Source organism: Acomys minous (genome assembly GCF_964271855.1).
Source record: "Acomys minous genome assembly, chromosome: 4".
NCBI classification, from domain to species: domain Eukaryota; kingdom Metazoa; phylum Chordata; class Mammalia; order Rodentia; family Muridae; genus Acomys; species Acomys minous.
Genome location: NC_140486.1, coordinates 115384250 through 115403180, shown reverse-complemented (window position 1 = coordinate 115403180; position 18931 = coordinate 115384250). Strand labels below are relative to the sequence as shown.

At 52.8% G+C, this 18931-nt stretch overlaps 2 protein-coding genes across 6 annotated transcripts in view; one reads left to right on the top strand and one right to left on the bottom strand.

The window, feature by feature from the left end:
- The window catches only part of ILKAP (ILK associated serine/threonine phosphatase), a 28063-nt gene extending 23481 nt beyond the window's left edge, over positions 1-4582 (top strand). For all 4 annotated transcript variants that reach the window (XM_084780483.1, XM_084780484.1, XM_084780482.1 and 1 more), the window contains 3 exons: positions 2123-2242; positions 4053-4134; positions 4338-4582. In XM_084780483.1, coding sequence (XP_084636609.1) covers positions 2123-2242; positions 4053-4134; positions 4338-4478 — 343 coding nt within the window. In that variant the 3' untranslated portion in view covers positions 4479-4582. The remainder of the gene's footprint in view (positions 1-2122; positions 2243-4052; positions 4135-4337) is intronic.
- A 999-nt stretch (positions 4583-5581) lies between these two features.
- ERFE (erythroferrone) lies at positions 5582-15802 on the bottom strand. 2 transcript variants are annotated; one of them, XM_084780120.1, is made up of 8 exons: positions 15554-15802; positions 13007-13129; positions 12021-12123; positions 9882-10144; positions 9702-9810; positions 9531-9621; positions 8727-8805; positions 5582-7754 (listed from the first exon to the last, which is right to left on the bottom strand). In XM_084780120.1, exons 1-8 carry the CDS (start codon positions 15719-15721, stop codon positions 7656-7658), a joined length of 1035 nt encoding a protein of 344 aa, XP_084636246.1. In that variant the 5' UTR covers positions 15722-15802; the 3' UTR covers positions 5582-7655. The 2 variants fall into 2 exon arrangements, with proteins under 2 accessions (XP_084636246.1, XP_084636247.1); XM_084780121.1 differs by having other exon boundaries at positions 9882-10081.
- Between the last annotated feature and the right edge of the window lie 3129 nt (positions 15803-18931).

Below are 18931 nucleotides of genomic sequence, written 5' to 3'. Positions count from 1 at the left end.
AGCAAAATTACAGTTATGAAGTAGCAACAAAGTAATTTTATGGTTGAAAGTCATCGCAATATGAGGAATTATATATTAAAGGGTTGCAGCATTTGGAGGGTTGAAAACCACTGCTACACCACGTTCTCAGTGGCCACAAGGGGACAGCAGTATGGTAGCCATTGACAACATGAAGAACAGGGTGTTAGCCTTCAGGTGGCGTGAAGACCTTACAGAGGCCATATGGATCAATCTTAAGGACAGTGTGTGGAGTGAATAGGCCAGTCACAAAGAACAAACGTTGCGATTCTCCCTGTTGAGCCAGAGTCCTGGAGCCTGAGATTGGAATGAGCCTTCTCGGTGGGAAGGGACGAATTAGTGCCTAACTGGGGACAGAGGTTTATTTTGTTTGGGCCGATAGAACAGTCTAAGGATGGGCAGTAGTGATGGCTGTGTGCCTGCATGAATGTCTATAATGCCTCCAGATCACTTAAAGCAGTAAATGTGGTTTATGTTATGTGGCTCTTCCTCCCCCATCACAGTTCAAAGGTTGTTTAGAGATGGTATGGTCCCATCTCTACTGATATTTTTTCTGGCATTATCTAAATAATCATAATCATCATCATCATCATCAATTTTCCTTTACAAGGCTGGGTCTAGCCTGGCAGGGAGAAGCTATCTGAAGACACTGCTGGCTCAGTCCATCAGCACCGTGCACCTGGGCCTGGACTGAGTCTCATCTCTTGGTCCTCAGGAGCAAAGCAGAGCTTCTAGCTGTCTGCAGTGCTTGTGCTCATGCTGGCTTTGGGCACTGCTGCGCTCCAGCCTCACTGCGCATCCAGCATGGAGTGCTCTTTCCCTTGCCCTCCTGCTGAAGGAGTCAGCAAGCTCATACTTTCTTCAGTAGCCAGAGGAGCCCCAAACCCAGGAAGAGCAGGAGTCTTAGCTTGTGAGAACTCGAGTAGGAGGGCTGTACACGTGTAAGGTCTGAGGGCTGCAGAAAAGATGCTTTCATGGCTTCCAAGCTGAGCAACCAACTCTTCCTGCTCAGCACGGCTCCTGGGCATGCACTTTATCCCGTTCTGTTTAATGATTTGTGTTCTAGGATGCTCTCCTTTTACCAGGTGCCAGCAAAAGTCTTTAGGGATTAAAAAACAATCATTTAGGGTGTCTGAACTGAGTCACTGGGGATGACTGGGATGGAGGCTGGGCTGAATCCTGCCTCTAGGACTGCAGCACCTGCCCAGGAGAAACTTCCTGTCACACCTGTCTGTCTGCACAGCATCTCATTTGTGACTTAGGAACCTTGATGATACTAAACCACCACACTGCTTTGGCATTTACAAATCTTAAAAATGATGGCCTCAGGGCCCAGAAGGTCACAATGAGTGCCTGAGCTAGGTTGGTTCTTGAGGGCAGTAGGACTCTGTATTGGTTCTCTTTGGTCATAGTGTCTGCCTTAGGTGCCTCTTCCTGTTTACATGTCATCTCTGGTCACCAAAAAGTGAATGAGAATATAATGAGAGTATACTTGTGAATATTGTTGGTGTGAGATCACCTCAGCATCTGGTAGTCATAGCCTCAGAGATCCTCTAAGCACAGCCAAGCCAATTAGAAAGCAAACCACCCTCTTTCCTGGCCACCTTACCACAGTCATTAAGGGGCTTAGGACCTACCCCATCCTGTCAGGATAACTGGGCATGGGAAATGGGGTGTGTATGTGTGTAGGCATTGTGAGACTCCCTGCTGAGCCTACCAATGGTTAGGTTGGATGTTGGCCATTGTTGCTGCTGGTGTACAGCAGAGTGAATCCCCACCCCAGGGGAGGAGGCCCTGAATGACCTAGGTGTGTGTCTGGGCTTCACCTGAGGTAATTAAAAAAAGTTAGGCCAGCTGAGTGTTGGTGGCCACTACACACCTTTAATCCCAGCACTTGAGGTAGAAGCAGGTGGGGCTCTTAAGTTTGAGGCCAGCCTGGTCTACAGGGTGAGTTCCAAGATAGCCAAGGCTACACAGAGAAACCCTGTCTCAAAACACTAATCAAAAAGAAATATCAGACTCCTCTACCGTGCAATCTCAGTTTCTGCTTTCAAGGACCTGTGACCTGTCAGGTGAGGGTCTGACACTGTTCCCTTTATTATAGAGATGGGCGTGTCTTGGGAGTGCTGGAGGTATCCCGTTCCATTGGAGATGGGCAGTACAAGCGCTGTGGGGTCACATCTGTGCCTGATATCAGACGCTGCCAGCTGACCCCCAATGACAGGTAAAAGCAGATGGTCACCAAAAGTGCTGGTGTACACATACAAGGGCTTGTTTCTCCTGCTGACTTTTCTCTAGTCTGTGGTCAGTCTTTGCAATATGCCTCGCCCTGGGGTGCAGAGAGGACACCTGTGGTTTCTGGCTTCATGGGGTCTGCAGTGGTCAGGAAGCAAATGAGGTGGACACTTGGTTTATCACAGGAGTGTGGGAGTTGTGCTTGGAGGCTTTAGCAGTGGGGAAGGTCCCTTCCAACAGGACCATCCAGATCCATGTCAGGTTACTCAAGTGACAGCGTGGAATAGCCAGGTCTGTGCTAGTGATGATGGCTAGTGACTTTGTGGGTGGAGGGGGAAGTGGGGGAAGTTCTGGGAGAGATTGAGTGGGGTCTTAGGTTTCACTGAGGCATTTGGGTTTTTGCTCATAAATGCAGACAATCACAGGAGCAGAGCCTGAGTGGCCGAGAAAGACTTCCTGCTCAGGTGCCTCCTGTTGCAGATAGATCAAAACCAGGCACAGGCTTGTGAGGGCAGCACAGGGAACCTAGCAAGGGTGGCTAAGGGCTAGGATACCAAGCAGAGAGCTCTCCTGACCCTAGCAGGATCACCATCCTAAGCCAAACGGCCAGCAGGAAGGAGTTCAGGGAAACAGAACTGAGCTGAAGGAGGGCGCAGGTGGCAGAGAGTTGAAGCCACACAGCAGCCTCCAGGCACAGCTCCTAGGCCTGCCTGTGCCATGTTGTCAGCCCTCCTAGGGGTCTTGGCTGTGTCTGAAGGCCCCCTGTAGGGTTATGGCCTCTCTGCCCTAGATTAGGACAAGCCAGCTGCCTGGGTTCTGCTTTGTTTTCTTCGCTCCCCTGACTGTAACTAATTATTCTGAATTTGACTGAAAATACTAGAAAGAGTAGCCTTCTTAGACTTGTCCCTACCATAGGCTGTGTGCTCAGAAACCATGGCTGGGTGTATGGGCCTTGGCAGAAGACAGAAGCTGTGCTACCTTAAAGCCAGGCCAGGAGAACAGTGGCTGCCACAACAAAACATGGATGCTTAGAGGCTTCTCTGTTCATCTCAGGGAGAGTGAGCTGTGTTCTGACCAGAAAGTGGGGGTACCCACCCTGGAACCTTGGCCCTCGGGATGGAAACACTGCCCAAGGATGCCTCACTTAACTTGCCCTTAGCTCTCCATCCTTGGGTCTATGGTGGCGGCTGCTCACAGGTGTGTTCATTATGCACCTAGTGCTAGCATGGTCGTCCCTCGGGTGCCAGAGTGCAGCTTCTCATGCTGAGGTCTATGAGTCTGTATGGGTGGGGAAATGTCCCTCTTACTGTATACAATATTCCACCTGCAATTCATTTTAGCTTTCTTGTACAATTTCTATTGCTTTAAATTTTTCTTGGCCACTGAGTTATTAGACAGGCACAATGTTGCTGCTTTGGTTTTGAGGGGTTTGTTTTATTTTTTCGAGACAGGGTCTCACTCTGTAGACCAGACTGGCCTCGAGATCCACCTGCTTCTGCCACCCGAGTACTGAGATTAAAGGTATGTACTACCATCAAGTCCGGTTGGTTTTGATCTTTTGAGACAAGGTCTCGTGTAGCACAGCTAGTGTCAAACTTGCTGTGTAGCCAGGATGACACACTTCCTACTTCCAGGACCAAGGTTACATACCTGTGTGCCATTATTATTTTTCATTCTTGTTTGGGGTATTGAGTGAAACCCAGGCCTGCCTTACATTTGGCAGCCAGCACTGTTCACTGAACTCTTAGACCACTCAAGAGCTTGTGGCTGAAACCCCTTGTTTCTTCCTTGCACTGTAGGTTCATTTTGCTGGCTTGTGATGGGCTCTTCAAGGTCTTTACCCCAGAAGAAGCTGTGAACTTCATCTTATCCTGCCTTGAGGTGAGGTATCTTAGAGGGGTGCCACTTGTCTCAGCTGCTCATTAGCCCCACGATCCCTGGTTAAGGGGTGATCTTTGAGTTCTTTTCAACATAAGCCCTGTTGTGGGGCTCACCAGTCACTCTGTCCTGCCAGCCCTGCCCTGGCTACAGTGTCTTGAGAGAATGACGGATGCTGATGGCCTGTTCACTCATCACTTTGGTAGGATGAAAAGATCCAGACCCGAGAAGGGAAGCCTGCTGTTGATGCCCGCTATGAAGCTGCATGCAACAGGCTGGCTAACAAGGCAGTGCAGCGGGGCTCGGCAGACAATGTGACAGTGATGGTGGTGAGGATTGGACACTGAGGCCTGCACATGCACTCTTGACCTGCAGGTTCATTTTGTTTGTGCACGGTGTGTGTGCTCCTGTGAGACTTATATGGTTGTAAATAAAGGTTTCTTTTTTCCTAGTCATTTGAGTTCCCTTAATTTGCTCTGAGCAACTGTCCTGAGTTAACTGTGTTTGCTTTAGAATGTGCTCTGGGTCTGGGTCTATCTATGTGAGAAGCATCACGGGTATCTTGGACAGGCCCATGATGACCTGGTACATAGGTCACATGCTCTCACCCTCACTTTGACCCCTTTGGGGAAGTGGGACCTTGATGCCAGGCTTTGTCCAGTTCCAGCAGGAGCCCAGAGGTGAGTGGAGTGCCAGTCCCACCAGACAGTTACATTCAGCTTGTTCCTATTCCCTTAAGTGAGCCCTGGGAGGATGGCTGTTGTGGCTTTCACTCCACTGTCACTACTCTTCCTCCTCCCCCCACCCCCTGCACCCCCCCATCAGACTCATGTCAATCTCAGGACAGTTAAGTGCTCGGCTCTGCTGCCTGAGGTGGACAGTCTAACCCATGCCAGGGAACCACTGGCCAAGAGCATGATGTGCCCCCTGAAGAACCTTCTAACCTGCCTGCAGACACTCTGCTGGGGTTTTTTAGTGAAGAGCGCTTGCAGCAGCTTCTCTTATAGACACTTGGCTTAGGCTGTAAGAATGCACGACTACCTTTCCAGATCTGCTTGTAACAACCGCTGTCTTTCTCTGCAGCAGTATCACCAGTTGGCCAGCTAGGGAATGTGCTGTGGATGCAGCATGGACCTCAAAACATACGTACAAACCGTAATTGACTTCTTAGGGTATCATGGAAAAAGCCATAAATAGAAATTAAATGCAAGGACATTTGTATACATTCAAATACTCAAGGGGCCAGCCTGGGTTACATAGTAAGATCCTGTTACAAAAAACACACTGAGGACTAAAGACTTATCTTAGTTGGTAGAGGGCTTTCCTAGCATGCATTGGAGTCCTGGCTTCCATCTCCACCACTACATAAACCAGGTGTGGAGATGCATTCCTGTAACCCCAGCACTTGAGAGAGAGAGAGAGAGAGGCAGAACACCTGCACATTATTACATACAAAAAAAGAGGAATACAACCTTTTAAAAATAACTGAATGTGGGCCCAGTGAGCTGGTTCAGCAGCTAAAGTCACTTCCTGCCCAGCCTGAGGACCTAAGTTCAGTCTCCAGGACCTATAGAGAAGAGGAGAATGGCTGCTGTAACTGCCCTCCATGCTCCGTGCCATGGTATGCACACTGCACCCTCCCAAATAAATGCAATTCAAATATAAGTAACTGCAGAGGATCAGTGCTAACCCATCCCCAGGGAACAAGAGGCAGCAATCCTCCTGCTCAGGGACCAGGACCTGCACAGTCTGGCATGCAGAAACAATGCTACCTCATCAGAAAGCAGAACAGTTTAATTTTTGTAGCAACCCAAGGATTGTTGAGTGACCCATGTCCCTATGTGCTTCTGCCTGGGAGGCACTCGGCACTGTGGCCTCCCCCTGCTACCTTCAGTGGGAGCCCCAAGACTAAAGGCATCTCTCCTGTGCTTTCCAGAGCTTACCCCCGATGGTCTTTGGTGAGGGGGGCTGGGAAGAAAAGGTCATACTTCTCAGGTCTGCCTGTCATCGTCACTTTGTGTGATCATCCACTGTGGAAATACATTCTGCCCAGCACCATGATGCAGTAAGAACTTTCAAGTTGCTGTGTAACACAGTTGTACGGCGAGATACGTGTTATGTGGCTTTCTCAAGGATAGAAGATAATTTCTCTAACATGTCTGTGCCCACTGGATACAAAGTGAAATCCAGAGAAGGGTGTGTCTACCCCACGCCCTTATCAAAGTGCCCGGGAGTCAGGACCCAGGCCAGCACAGTGCTTCCTGGTAGGGTGGGTACCAGCTCTACTGAGAATCGCCAAGCCTGCTCATGGACAGCCCTGCATTCACCTGTTGCTCTGTGTTGGCAGCCCGCTTTGGGGAGAAGTCTGATCACAGAAGGGCATTCTGATACGGTGACCTCATCCTGCGGTCAGCTAAAAGATGAAGCAGCTTTGGCAGCTATCCCCTCCATCCCAGGCTTGAGTGTTCCTGCTAGGTCAGGAGATCCCAAAGCAGCCGGTGGGTATGGACATGCTGGTTGTCAACTCTTTCATCAGTAGGCCTTTGGGACCTTGGAGGGCCCAATCTTTTCCACTGCCTGTTTGGGGCCAGTCTCGTTTCAAATGGGAAGACTGCACTGAAACAAGCTGCAGGCTGGCAGCCCCACAGCTTCTCATGGGAAGAGCCCTCTGCCAGCTTCACCACCACCAGGCCACCCACTCAGCCAGACTATCCCTTTTGCAGTGGGAGCTAGTCTCAGGAGGGAAGCTTGGAGCAGGTGGCTTGTGTGTATAACTGCTCAGCCTTGTGCCTGGTGGGTCCTAGCAGTGAGCCAGCCTCACAAGGGTTGGGAAGTTGGCTGGTAGCCTTTGTAGAGGGTGAAGATGGCCTTGTCTGTCAAAGGGATGGCAGAGGAGTACAGCTCCCATATGTTAGGATGCCCACTAAGGGGCCTGCACTTTATCTTGCTTACCTCAGAAGTAGAAGCTGCTGCCAGGCAAAGCTCACTGGCCTCCGAAGTCCCTAGGTCCCTGAGGCTGCGCTGCAGGCAGTGGCGTGGTAAATGCGACTGTATTTGGAGCCAGGAACCCAGGTAGACAGGATGTGTGGTTCAACAAGGCCTGGGCTCCCCTCTTGAGCACCAAGGACCTACAGTCGTTTCACAATAGCCCTGCCCTGTGCAGGCTGAGCTATTCCAGGTAGTGGCCTGGCTAGGATGCTGGGCCATAGGAAGGAATTTGAGGCTGTTTGGAGCCACAGGGGTGCCAGCTCTGCAGCTGGGGATATAGCAAGTGCTACCAAGTATGCTGGACGGTCCCAGAAGAACCAAGCAGGGCTTGTGATAGTCCACAAATTGCTGCTGGTTCTGGGAGAGGCTGCTTCCATCACCTCCGCAGGAATGCCTAGGTGGCTGCGCTAAGAGGCCTTGCAATGCCAGCTTGTGCAGACGTCCAATGGGCTTCCTCCTGCACGGGGCCACTGTCTCTTGACATTGCAGACACCAGACCACTCTGCTTGGTGAGGATACGAGCCCGCAGCAGCCACTCACAGGCCCAGGAGGATAGCACTGAAGTGGGAGCCGCTGCGTACTGTGATGGAGGAGCCGCTGGCATTGTCCAAGAAGACGGAGGTATAGTGTCCTGTCTGCAGGGAAGGGCATATGTGTCAGGTATCAGGCCGGCCCAGCAGGAGAGGCCCCGGGCAGCCTGCAGTACTCAACACAGGTCACGTCCACACTGTGGCCTACTCAGCTCCACATGGGAGAAGGCACAGACCTAATTCCAGAGCCAATGTTGAGGAGCCCTTCCCTCAAACCTCGTCCATCTGGCTCTCATTCAGTTGCTCTCCAGTGCATCACATGTCAGTGTGTGGGAGCGACTCCTGCTCAGGGCCCAGTTCTGGTTTAAGAGGCCAGCAGGTTCTTCTATCACATTGCTTGGCTCATAGGCCTGCCATGGCCTGCAGAACCATCACGACCATTGCTCTGGCCTGGCTGCTACTGTGTGCTCCACATATCAGTGGTGTCACATTCCCTGAAAACTGCCAGAATAAGGACTAAGATTCACCCAGGCAAGACGCACCTAGAGAACGCAGCCTTTTCAGAGGCTTCCGTGCCTCCTGAGCTACGGCTGGCTTGAGCCAGAGCACCCAGTGTGGAGCTCAACACAGGGCTACATGAGCACTGCATCATAGTTCACACGCCTGCCTTTCACTTTGCTTTTTACTAAAGCCACTTTAATGTCCACATCTACCACAGTGACAAGAGAGACTGTCACTGAGGTTCTATGTAGGCAGTAACTACCTTGGGCCTCTTACAGTCCTGGGGGGCTCAGGCATCATCAAATTCCGTGCCCACCCTCCTCCTGGCCCAATGGAGAGCCTCAGTGGTTGGAAGCACCTGTCATATTATCAGATTCTTAGGTCTAAAAGTGAGACTGGGGTGCCGGCAACACAGCTTGGGGGACTAGATGTAGCGACAATGGGACCCGAAGCCTGGCTCTCTTCTCCACCCAGCACCAGCACGTCGGTATGTCAGCATGTCATCTATGCCCAGAGGCCCTCAACACCATCCGACCCCCACACACACCTCCTACGGGTCAGCACAGCCCCACACACCTGCAGATATAGGACACCGTTTACTGAGATGGTGGAGAGCTCGCTGCTGTTCTCTAGCCCCATGACAGTCTCCAGGGAGCTGTGCCCAAGACAGAAAGAGGGTCAGCCTGTCCCCAGGTCTCACCAGCTTCACTCACAGTGTGCAGCTGTCATTCATTGATCAACACCATATGCAGTAAAGTGCATGGTCCAGAGCCATCATCCCTAGGAGGGGGGGGGGGGCGGGTTGAACTGGGTCCTCAGAAGGAGGAAAGGCCAGGACCATGTAAGCGCCACAAAGGCCTGCTTCTCCAGTGGGAAATGGGTACAGGGGCCATGACGGGAGGCAGCAGGCGACACAGAAAGCCAACAGATCAGGAAGTCCAAAGCCAGATTAAGTCAGAGACTTCCTCTGTTCATTCACTCCTCCGACTGTGAGAGCACCCGCCCTGTGCCTGGACTCCATTCCCGGTACCAGGCAAAGAGGGCCACAGTCCATGTTCCCATGAACCGAGTGAGTGAGGCACATGGGGTGGGCACAACCAACAATGGGCAACAGAAGTCATCACGCGTGAGGAGTGGGGGAGTGACCAAAGAAGGGGCCTAGGGAACTACCCGCAAAGGCCCCTACAGATACGGCTCTCCCTCTGTCTTCTGAATGAGAGTCCTGGAGTCAGGAAGCAAAACAGGAAAGAAAGAGCCTGTCGCATAGGTCCTGGGAAGGAGTTAGGGCAGGGTGGGGCCGGGGTCACCTATGCCCCAGTAGTAGTAGAAATGGAGGCAGCTTTTTACACTGGCAGGGGCCAGGTTGTAGTGCCCACTCACGCGTTCTGCTGGCAAAGAGACTGGATGCAGATCAGTAGGCGTAGTCGGTCCCGGGGTCGTGGTGGTCCCCTTCTCGTCTGCTCTGTGAGTGCTGCAGGGAGGATAAACCTGCCAGAGCCAGGTCAGCGGGCGGGTGGTCCCCTCCCTCTCCCGCCATACCCAGGGCCTCACCCACGTGGATAGTGGCAGCGAGTGCGTAGAAGCCAGCCACTGGTGCAGTGTACTGGCCACTGGTCAGGTTCAAGCCTGGGCCCCGGTGGAAGGCTCCCTCAACGTCAGGCTACAGAACACACAGAAGAGGTCACCCAGGGTCCCCGCCATGCTCCGCCCAGCCAGTTGAGTCCCACTCACCAAGTAGTAGACCCCGAGCTCATGCAGCGCCCGCCGCTCCACCTGCACATCTCTGCGCAGGCGACAGTGAAATGCGGCCTCCACGCGTGATGCCCATGGGCCGTGGGCCAAGGTGGCAGCCAGCAGCGCCAACACAGCCCCTGGGTCCGGGTTGTTGTCACTCTCCTGAGCAGCTGGGACCCCGGAGGGGATGTCTGAGGCTGGTGTGGTGAGATCATTGGTGCAGTGCTCAGGCTCGGTGCTCTCCCGCTGCTGCACTGCACCTGACATAGAGCAGTCAGTGGAGCACTCTGCCCACCTGCCTGTGGCCCTAGAGCGTGGGGACTGAGACTTCCTGATCCTACAGCTGTCAGCTTCCCTTCACACCATCTGACTGCAAGCTCCGACAGGTGCATATCCAGCACCCACCATCCTTGTCCCCTCGCCTCACCTCTCTGTCATACATATTTTTGGAAAAGTTGTGTATAAATACTTCCAGTTGTGGCTACACTGGAAGTAACACAAAGGCTTGTCACCTTTCATAAGCTTATTTAAAACTAAACAAGCCAATAGAAGGACCCAGAGGGTCCTAGAAACCTACAAGAAGAACATCGTAGCCGGCTGTGGTGGCGCACGCCTTTAATCCCAGCACTCGGGAGGCAGAGGCAGGCAGATCACTGTGAGTTCGAGGCCAGCCTGGTCTACAAAGCGAGTCTAGGACAGCCAAGGCTACACAGAGAAACCTTGTCTCAAAAAACCAAAAACAACAACAACAAAAAACAAAAACAAAAAAAACACAAAAAACAAAAAACAAACAAACAAAAAAAAAAAACAGAAGAAGAAGAAGAAGAAGAAGAAGAAGAAGAAGAAGAAGAAGAAGAAGAAGAAGAAGAAGACGACGAAGAAGAAGAAGCAGCAGCAGCAGCAGCACCACATCGTGATGGGTGGATCGGGGCCCAGGGGAGACTGCTCAAACTTGCACTAACCAAGGACAATACAATAGTAAACATCGAACCCCTACTCTGATCTACCCAATGGACAGGACATTCTCCACAGTTTTGTGGAGAGTGGGAACTGATTTGACATGAACTCTGGTGCTCCATATTTGACCACCTCCCTTTGGTGGAGAGGCCTGGTGGCACTGAAAGAAAGAATAAGCAGGCTACCAAGATGAGACTTGATAGCCTATGACCATATAGTGGGGGAGGAGGTCTCTCTCGGTCATAGACCTAGGGGAGGGGAATAGGATGAAAGTGGGAGAGAGGGAAGAATGGGAGGATACAAGTGATGGGATAACAATTGAGTTGTAATCTGAATAAATTAATAAAATTTTAAAAACTACTAGAAACCTACAAGTAGAACATTCTAGAAACCTACAAGTAGAACATTATGATAGGCAGATTTGGGGCCAGGGGTCCCGCTCAAACTAAGGCACCAGCCAAGGACAATACAGGCGGTAAACTTTAAACCCCTACCCAGATCTAGCCAATGGTCAGAACATTCTCCACAGTTTGAGTGGAGAGTGGGATATGACTTTCTCACGTACTCTGGTGCCTCACATTTGAACATATCCCCTGGAGGGGGAGACCTGGTGGCACGCAGAGGAAGGACAAAAGGTTACCAAGAAGAGACTTGATACCCTATGAGCATATACAGGGGGAGGTAATCCCCCTCAGGAACAGTCATAGGGGAGGGGAATAAGGGGAAAATGGGAGGGAGGGAAGAATGGGAGGATACAAGGGATGGGATAACCATTGAGATGTAACAAAAATAAATTAATAAAAAATAAAAAATTAAAAAATTAAAAAAATAAAATGCATTGGGAAAAAAAAAAGCCTAAACAAGCCATGGGATGGACATGGGGGAAAGAGCTCCTAGCAGTTCTTGGTACAATCAAGTCCAGAAGATAGTGGGCTGCTGTCCTAACTTGGAGAGGGAGGTTCTGCTCCCCAGGGAAGAACAATTCATGCCTTTTGAGGCTGTCTTTCTTCCTCCTTGAGGCCTCTGCCTGCCACACTTCCTCCACCCCTGGCCCCGCCCCACGGCAGGTACAGCTGCCAACTGGTGAGCAACCTATCAGGTGTTTACTGAAGTCTACCCTCCAGAGATGCCTTGCTGGCTTACCACACCAGAGCGCGTGCCACAGGGTGGCACCCTTACCTTTCAGCAACAGCTGGAACTCCTTCAACAGAACCTCAGATGGGATGAAGGGGCCTGGGGGCCCCTGAGGACCTGGTGGCCCTGGGGGTCCCGGAAGGCCAAGCTGGAAGGCAAGGTTGGTGGTCAGAACATTGGAGGGAAGGGCATGGGTGACCCTCCGCCGGGTCCTGCAGCGAGACAGGCAGGAGAGCTCCCACAATGGCTGTGGGTTCTTCCCTCTTTGGCGGAGGTCCTTTGGGCTCTCATACTCCTCTGCCACCAGGCACAGAATGAAAGGCTGAAGGACGGGACTGTGTGGGTGTGACGTTCATAAGGGGCGCTACAGGGTAGGGCATGCCTGCATGTGGAGGCCCAGTCCGGGCTGCTTCTGGGGACCCGCATCTCGGGACACACCAAACAAGTCTCCACTGCACTTGCCCCAGCACTTGGTTCTGGGGCCCCTGAAGGAGTTTATACTGGTGTGGGTCAGGTCCTAAGAGAAGGAGGCAAGCTCCTGCATAGAGAAGTCTGGACAAGGCCAGGTGGCTAAGGGTGCAGGGCCAACTCCCCACTTCTCAGGCCCCCCACAGTGGGGTCAGGTCCTGGGCAGGTAAGCCCCCTCCATAGAAAAGCGTAATACACAGTAAAGGCCAGCCTTGCTCCAGCATCACTTTGAGGAACTCAGCGCCGGAGTCAGCATCAGGTCCAAGCGCCAGCTTCCTGCCCAGGCCAGGACCATACTGAGAGGCCCCCAGCCTGTATCACTCCAGCAGCCTGTAGGTACCCCGACTCCCAAATATGTTGGGCAAGCTTCTCTCTCTGGACATAAGGGAAAAGCATCTGGCATCCTAAGGGTAAATGGGGTAAGTGGTTGGATGCAGCCTCCTAACTCCAGGTTTGCTGTACCCCAGCTTTGTACTTGGTCCTGTGGTTCTTCCTATGGCATCTGCTGTTGGGAGACAAGGGTTTTAGGGAGCTGATGAGGGTGGTGGGTACAAGCTGCTCACCTTCAGTCGCCTGGCCTTGGTCCTGTTCCTCCTCTTACTGTTGATGCCCTTGTCGCTCTGCCTGACAAAGAGCATCCAGGCATCCCGGGGATCCACACTGTGTGCATGAGCATCAGTGGGCTCCTGGAACACAGACGGCCACAGGTTGGTTTGCTCTATGTTGCTGCTTGCTGGACCCTGGCCCTTGTCACCTGCGTTCTCAGAGGTAGTGTCCTCTCAACCTCAACCCCAGCCCATGGAGGATGATAGCTCACTGGGGGAAGGGGGGCGGTGTAGGGCTGGGGGGGGGGGCGATGAGCCTCCAGCACGTGCTCTCGAACACATCTTCCTGTTCTTCCTTGGGGACAATCTCGCCACCCTTGACAGTCACTGGCGCCCACAGGTGGTTAAGAGGTAACTATGAATATGTGAATGCTGGCTGACAGTAGGTCCTTTTGTTCCTCCTCACAGTCAGAAGTGCCAAGGAGACCAGCCTCAGAGCCACTGTGGTCACAGGTCATGGTGGGGGCAGAGGCCAGATGTCATGACTCAAGGCCACTGCTTGGGGTCTTTATCTTTCTCAGCACTTCTAAAACACTGGCCCAAGGAGCCAAGCTCTGAGGGGAGCCTTGTTTCCTGGCAGAGGCCTTTGGCACATAAGACGTCAATGGGTCTCGAGCAGTCTGGGTTCCATGCAGGGCTGCCAGCTGGGAAGGCAATGGCTCAAAAGGCCTTAGAAGAAGTCACGGGCACAGACTGCAGTGTTTGATAGAAAGACCCAGGATCTCAGAATGATCTGAACTCGTGTCTTGTGGGTCACAGGTCAGGCTGCTATGCTCGGAAGATGGAGGCTTCTGTGCTTCCTGTTGGTCTGATTGCCCTCAGTGAAAATGCACAATGCAGGGCTTTTCATAGGGTGGGACAGGTGTACTGACCCTTCCAGGGGACCAGTAGCCTGTGCATAGACTCAGATCAATGTGGCTTGAGGGCGGCACTGAAATGCATGGAGCCATGTTGGTCTGGGTCCCCAGGAGTTGGAGTGGGGGCTGGGTTCCAGCTCTCTGGAAGCTGGTGACACCTTGACACTCCCAAAGAGGGTCCAAGGCCAAAACCCCACTGGGAGTTGTAGCTACTACCTGCTTCCAAATGACTAAGTGAAAGTTTTGAAAGCTGATGGCTGGGGGAGGGAGGTTTGGTGGTGGGGGGGAGCAGAGGAGGCAGGTGGGTTGAGGATGACCAATAATGTATTGGACATTTGTACTCCAGTCAAGGGAAGCAGCTGGGTGAGGCAGAAATGAAATGGTGGAAGGCCCTGGGGACACCTTGTAGAGCGTGGCCAGGTTGTAACTTAGCCTTGATTTGATCACTGCCCCTTAGGGGAGAGGCCCTGTGGGAGCACAGAGGAAAGGGATGCAGGCTATCCAGATGAGACTTGATAGGCTGTGGTCAGACAGTGGGGGAGGAGAACCCCACCTGTCAGAGGTCAAGGAGTGGGGAATAGAATGGAAAAGGGGGGGTGGGAACAGGAAGATAAGGAGGAGATTACAATCAGGATGTAATGTGAATAATAATAATAATAATAATAATAATAATAATAATAATAATAATAATAATAGTGACAGCCAATAGAGGCTAAGATCAAAAACTCAGATGACAGCACATGCTAGCAAGGATGAGGAGAAAGGGGAACACTCCTCCATTGCTGGTGAGAATGCAAACTTATACAACCACTTTGGAAATCAATCTGGCGCTTTTTCAGAAAATTGGGAATAATGCTACCTCAGTACCACTCCTGGGCATATATCTGAAAGATGCTCCACCATACAGGGACATTTGTTCAACAATGTTCATAGCAGCTTTATTCGTAATAGCCAGAATCTAGAAACAACCTAGATGTCCCTGAACTGAAGAATGGATAAAGAAAACTGTGGTACGTTTACACACCATCAGCTGTCTTAGCGGATGTTCTGTTGGGCCCTGGGGTGCTGAGAATAGAAGAGCTCTGGCTTGGGGTTTTCTTGTGCCTGGCCCACAGCGTGTTCAAACAGCTAGACCCAGGCACTCTTCCGCGATCCCCTCACAAGACTGACCTGCTCCAGTGAGGGCTGCCAATCCGCCCTCCCCAGATGTCTGGCCACACCCTCTCCAGCCTCTTCGTCCGTCCCCACCCTGCCTCGCCCGGTCCCCCCTCCCCGGCAGTTCAGGTGGCGGCGATCCTGAAAGGAAATGGGCAGAACCTGGTTACATCACTCCTTTCCCAGTAGCAGTCGCCTAAGAAAACCGAATCGGGTCTGAGAGCCCTGCTCTTCCGCTAGCCTGACAGTTTTCGCGAGGAGAGAGTTATGTGCATTTCACACCTTTCCCAACTTCTCCTACTGGCCTAGTAGAATTCTGCCGCCAAATCCACTGTGCAGAGGGCGCACACAACCCTGGGTTTCACTGAGCCCCTGAGAGGGGGCGCTTGGGGTGTTGGACACTGTGCGGCCAGGGGTGCCACCTTCCCGCCGTGGTCTTTGGACCCCTGGGACAGGAAGGTGTGGGGCGCAGCCGGCGGCGGCCGTGTCTTACCGGCGGGCTGTCGGCAGGCGGGGAGAGCAGCTCGGGCCCGGGAGGCTGCGGGCGTGCACGGTTCCCCACGGGCGCGGCAGACTCGGGGACACCGAGGCCCAGGGTGGCGAGAAGGCTGGCGCAAGCGAGCAGCAGGCGCGCTCCGACGGGGCTGCGGGTCGAGGCCATGCGGGCGGCGGGGACAGTGGCAGCGGCGAGCGGCTGGTCCGATCGGCGCCTTATAACGCGCTTGAATCCCCCGCCTCGCGCGCGCCGCCCTCGCTGCCGCCGCCCCCTCGCGGCTAGGGCGCGCTATGCAGGCACAGGTGACTCAGAGTGGAGGCGGTGCCCCATCCGGTCCGTGCATACCTCCACTTGGCTTCCGTCCTGTTGTAGGCCAAGGCCAGCGTCTCGTCTCCTAGCCCTGCACCCTTGGCCCTCTAAGACCATCCTCTTTCTCCAAGGACACCCGAGAACACACCCCCACACACCATCATTCTGCGCGTCTTCTGAGAGCCCCAGGCTCCCTTATATTCTCCTGGTATCCCAGGCCTTGATGGCATGGGTTGAGTACCTTGGAGTATGGAAGCCCTCAAGGTTCATCCTTTTCAAGCTAGGGAACCCCGAAGCACTTCTAAGGTGTTCCTGCTCTTCCCCACGCCGGAAGTATCTGCAGTGCTGGGGCCTCTCAATGCTAACAGCTACAGAGCACTGACCCAGCCTGGTTGGATGCCCTAAGCCACATGTGGGGGCAGATGGGCCCTAGGCTGCCCACTGCCCACCACAGGGCATCCAGCCAGGACAGATGTGAAAAACCCTAAAGGTCTAACCTTGGAGGAGGCCTTCTCAGAGTGGCTCTCCTTCAAAGAGGCAGGCCCGTTCTGCCTTGGGCTGCTCTCATTACATTGGCTTGAGTTAAAGCGGCACACCTGCCTTTCTTTGGGGTTTGTTTTCATCTTAAATTGTGTGCACGCACATTCATGTGAGTGCAGGTGCCCATAAAGCCTAAAAGAGTGAATCAGACCGGGGACCTTGATTTGGGGAGCATGACCCTAAGATGTTAAGTGACCCTTAGATGTTAAGTGACCCTAAGATGTTAAGTGACCCTACTTTGTTCCCAATGAGGGCCCCAGCTGTAGCTCTGTTGCCATGTGAAACTAGTTATTTTCCCAAACAGCGGACTGTCCTAGTGATGTCATGGGTTCCTCCAGAGGGCCCAGATCCAATCCGTTCTGGTGCTGGCATGGCTTCCTGGACCCTAGCTCAAGGTGATGACGCAGCCCAGTCCAGGGGCTCCAGCACTCCGGGCTCTCAGGAAAGGCTCCTGTGTATATGCTGGGTCCCATTTGAAAACAAGGTCGTCTGGGAGGACTGGGGTGCACAGCAAAGCTCATAGGGCACTAAACATGGGGTCCACAGCCCACAACCCCGAAGGAACAGCACCCCTTATTCAGAAGTGGAGCCTTTGAGGGTGGTGCCTGCATCTGAGTAGACTGTGCCCAATGGGTGGGACAGGGCAGGCAAAGCTAGGAGCGACCTCCCCGTGTGCCTGCCTTCTTGCGTGGCAGAAATCTAATCCTCATTCTTGGGCCCTCATGTCATGGCCTTGACCCGGCTTCCTGGCAGTTCAGTGAGCCAAGCTTTCCCAGTGTCCCTCTTCCTCCAAAGGAAGGCCGTTGGCTGCTGAGGTCATGGGCATGAAATCTCCCTTTACTCAAAGACAATGGGAGCCTGCCCAAGGCTGACAAGCTTTGTGGCCTCTAGAGTACCTGCAGAGAGCTGTTGAGTCACCTGTCCTGCCTAGTACACGGATGGACCATCCATCAGTGCTCAGATCACATGATGTTCCCATCATACAGATGAGGAAAATGCAGGATAGAGCGTGCGAACATTGAGGAGTCACCACACGAAAGCATATCCAGGCCCAGTTGCCATGTCTTGTAATCAGCTGTTCTGTGGGGTCTGAGTGCTCCTGCAGGCTCTGAGTGCTCCCAGGGTGTGGTGGCTTGAATAAGAATGGTCCCCATAGGCTCATACATTTGAACGCTTAGTCGCCAGAGTGTGGAACTGTTTGAACGGATTAGAGGGATTAAAAGGTGTGGCCTTGGGGCTGGAGAGATGGCTCAGTGGTTAAGAGCACAGACTGCTCTTCCAGAGGTCCTGAGTTCAATTCCCAGCAGCCACATGGTGGCTCATAACCATCTATAATGTGATCTGATGCATACTGTATACAAAATAAATAAATCTTTTTTTTAAAGATGTGGCCTTGTTGAAGGAAGTGTGTTGTTACTGAGGGTGGGTGTTGAGGTTTTAAAAGTGCATGCCAGGCCCAGTCTCCCTCAGCCCGCAGATCAGGATGTAGCTCCCAGCTCCAGCACTATATGCGTCGCTATGCTCACTTTCGGGAGCCTCTGAAACCATAGGCAAGCCCCCAATTAAATTCTTTTCTTTTGTTAAGAATTGCCTTGGTCCTGGTGTCTCTTCACAGCCATAGAACACTGACGTGTTCTAGAGCATGGCGGCTCAAGTGCTCTCAGGCTCTGAGTGATCCTGAAGGACCTGAGGGCGCTAAGGATTCTGGGCGCTCCTGTAGGCTCCACATGCTTGTGAGTACTCCATATCCTAAACAGAAGTCCTTGCTAGTTTCAAATGTCTGAGTCTTTGTTTCCCTGGGGATTCTGAGGTATGATTCTTGGTCTGCCTTGTGGCCTTCTCGTGCATTACAGGAGCATCTCCTGAGTGTCTGGTGTGTTCCAGTGTCTTTGTGTTGTACTGGTGGCTGTCCCCTTCCCCACTCACTCAGTGCCCCTAGGGTGGCTTTAGTGGCCTGTGCCAGTATTTTGTCTCCCCTTCCTAGGTTCTGGTTGCTTTGGTCAGTGGGTGGCCCTAGCAAGAGACGGGGCCAGTTGAGTCAGGAACATCAGCCCTACACAGCAGACACTGCGCTCTCTCGGTACCATCTTGAGTATGCATCTGCCACTTCCCTGGTCCCAGGAAGCTAGTGGGGGTCAGGATACGCCATTGTTGCTAGCATCTGGCATGTCCACAGCTCTGCCTTGAAGCTCGGCCAGATGAGGCACAATTCAGCAAAGCCGAGAACCATGCACTGGATGGCACGTGTCTCCTCCACTCACACTGGCCCGGGGATGCATGGCCTTTCCAACTTCCCATTTCTGATTAAAGTCAGCCTCACTCTCTCAGCCTTTGCCTTTGAACATCCCTGGGGGGGACATGCTTAGGGTAATCCCAGGAGGGCATTCCCCATGGTGCAGAGTCCTCAAGCTGTTTCCAGAGCATGAGAACTATATCCTGATCTGCAGGCTGAGAGCATAGGCTTTTGAAACCTCGAGACCCACTCCTGGTTAACACCCTTCCTCCAATAAGGCCACGCCTCCTAAT

Bases quoted from the DNA above. Each gene is read 5' to 3' on its own strand.
- ERFE (XM_084780120.1), bottom strand. From the start codon at position 15,721: ATGGCCTCGACCCGCAGCCCCGTCGGAGCGCGCCTGCTGCTCGCTTGC. The intron at 13,130-15,553 runs GTAAGACACGGC...TCTGTGTTCCAG, and splicing joins CGCCTGCCGACAGCCCGCCG to GAGCCCACTGATGCTCATGC. The intron at 9,622-9,701 runs GTGAGGCCCTGG...TCCTCCCTGCAG, and splicing joins CGCTGCCACTATCCACGTGG to CACTCACAGAGCAGACGAGA.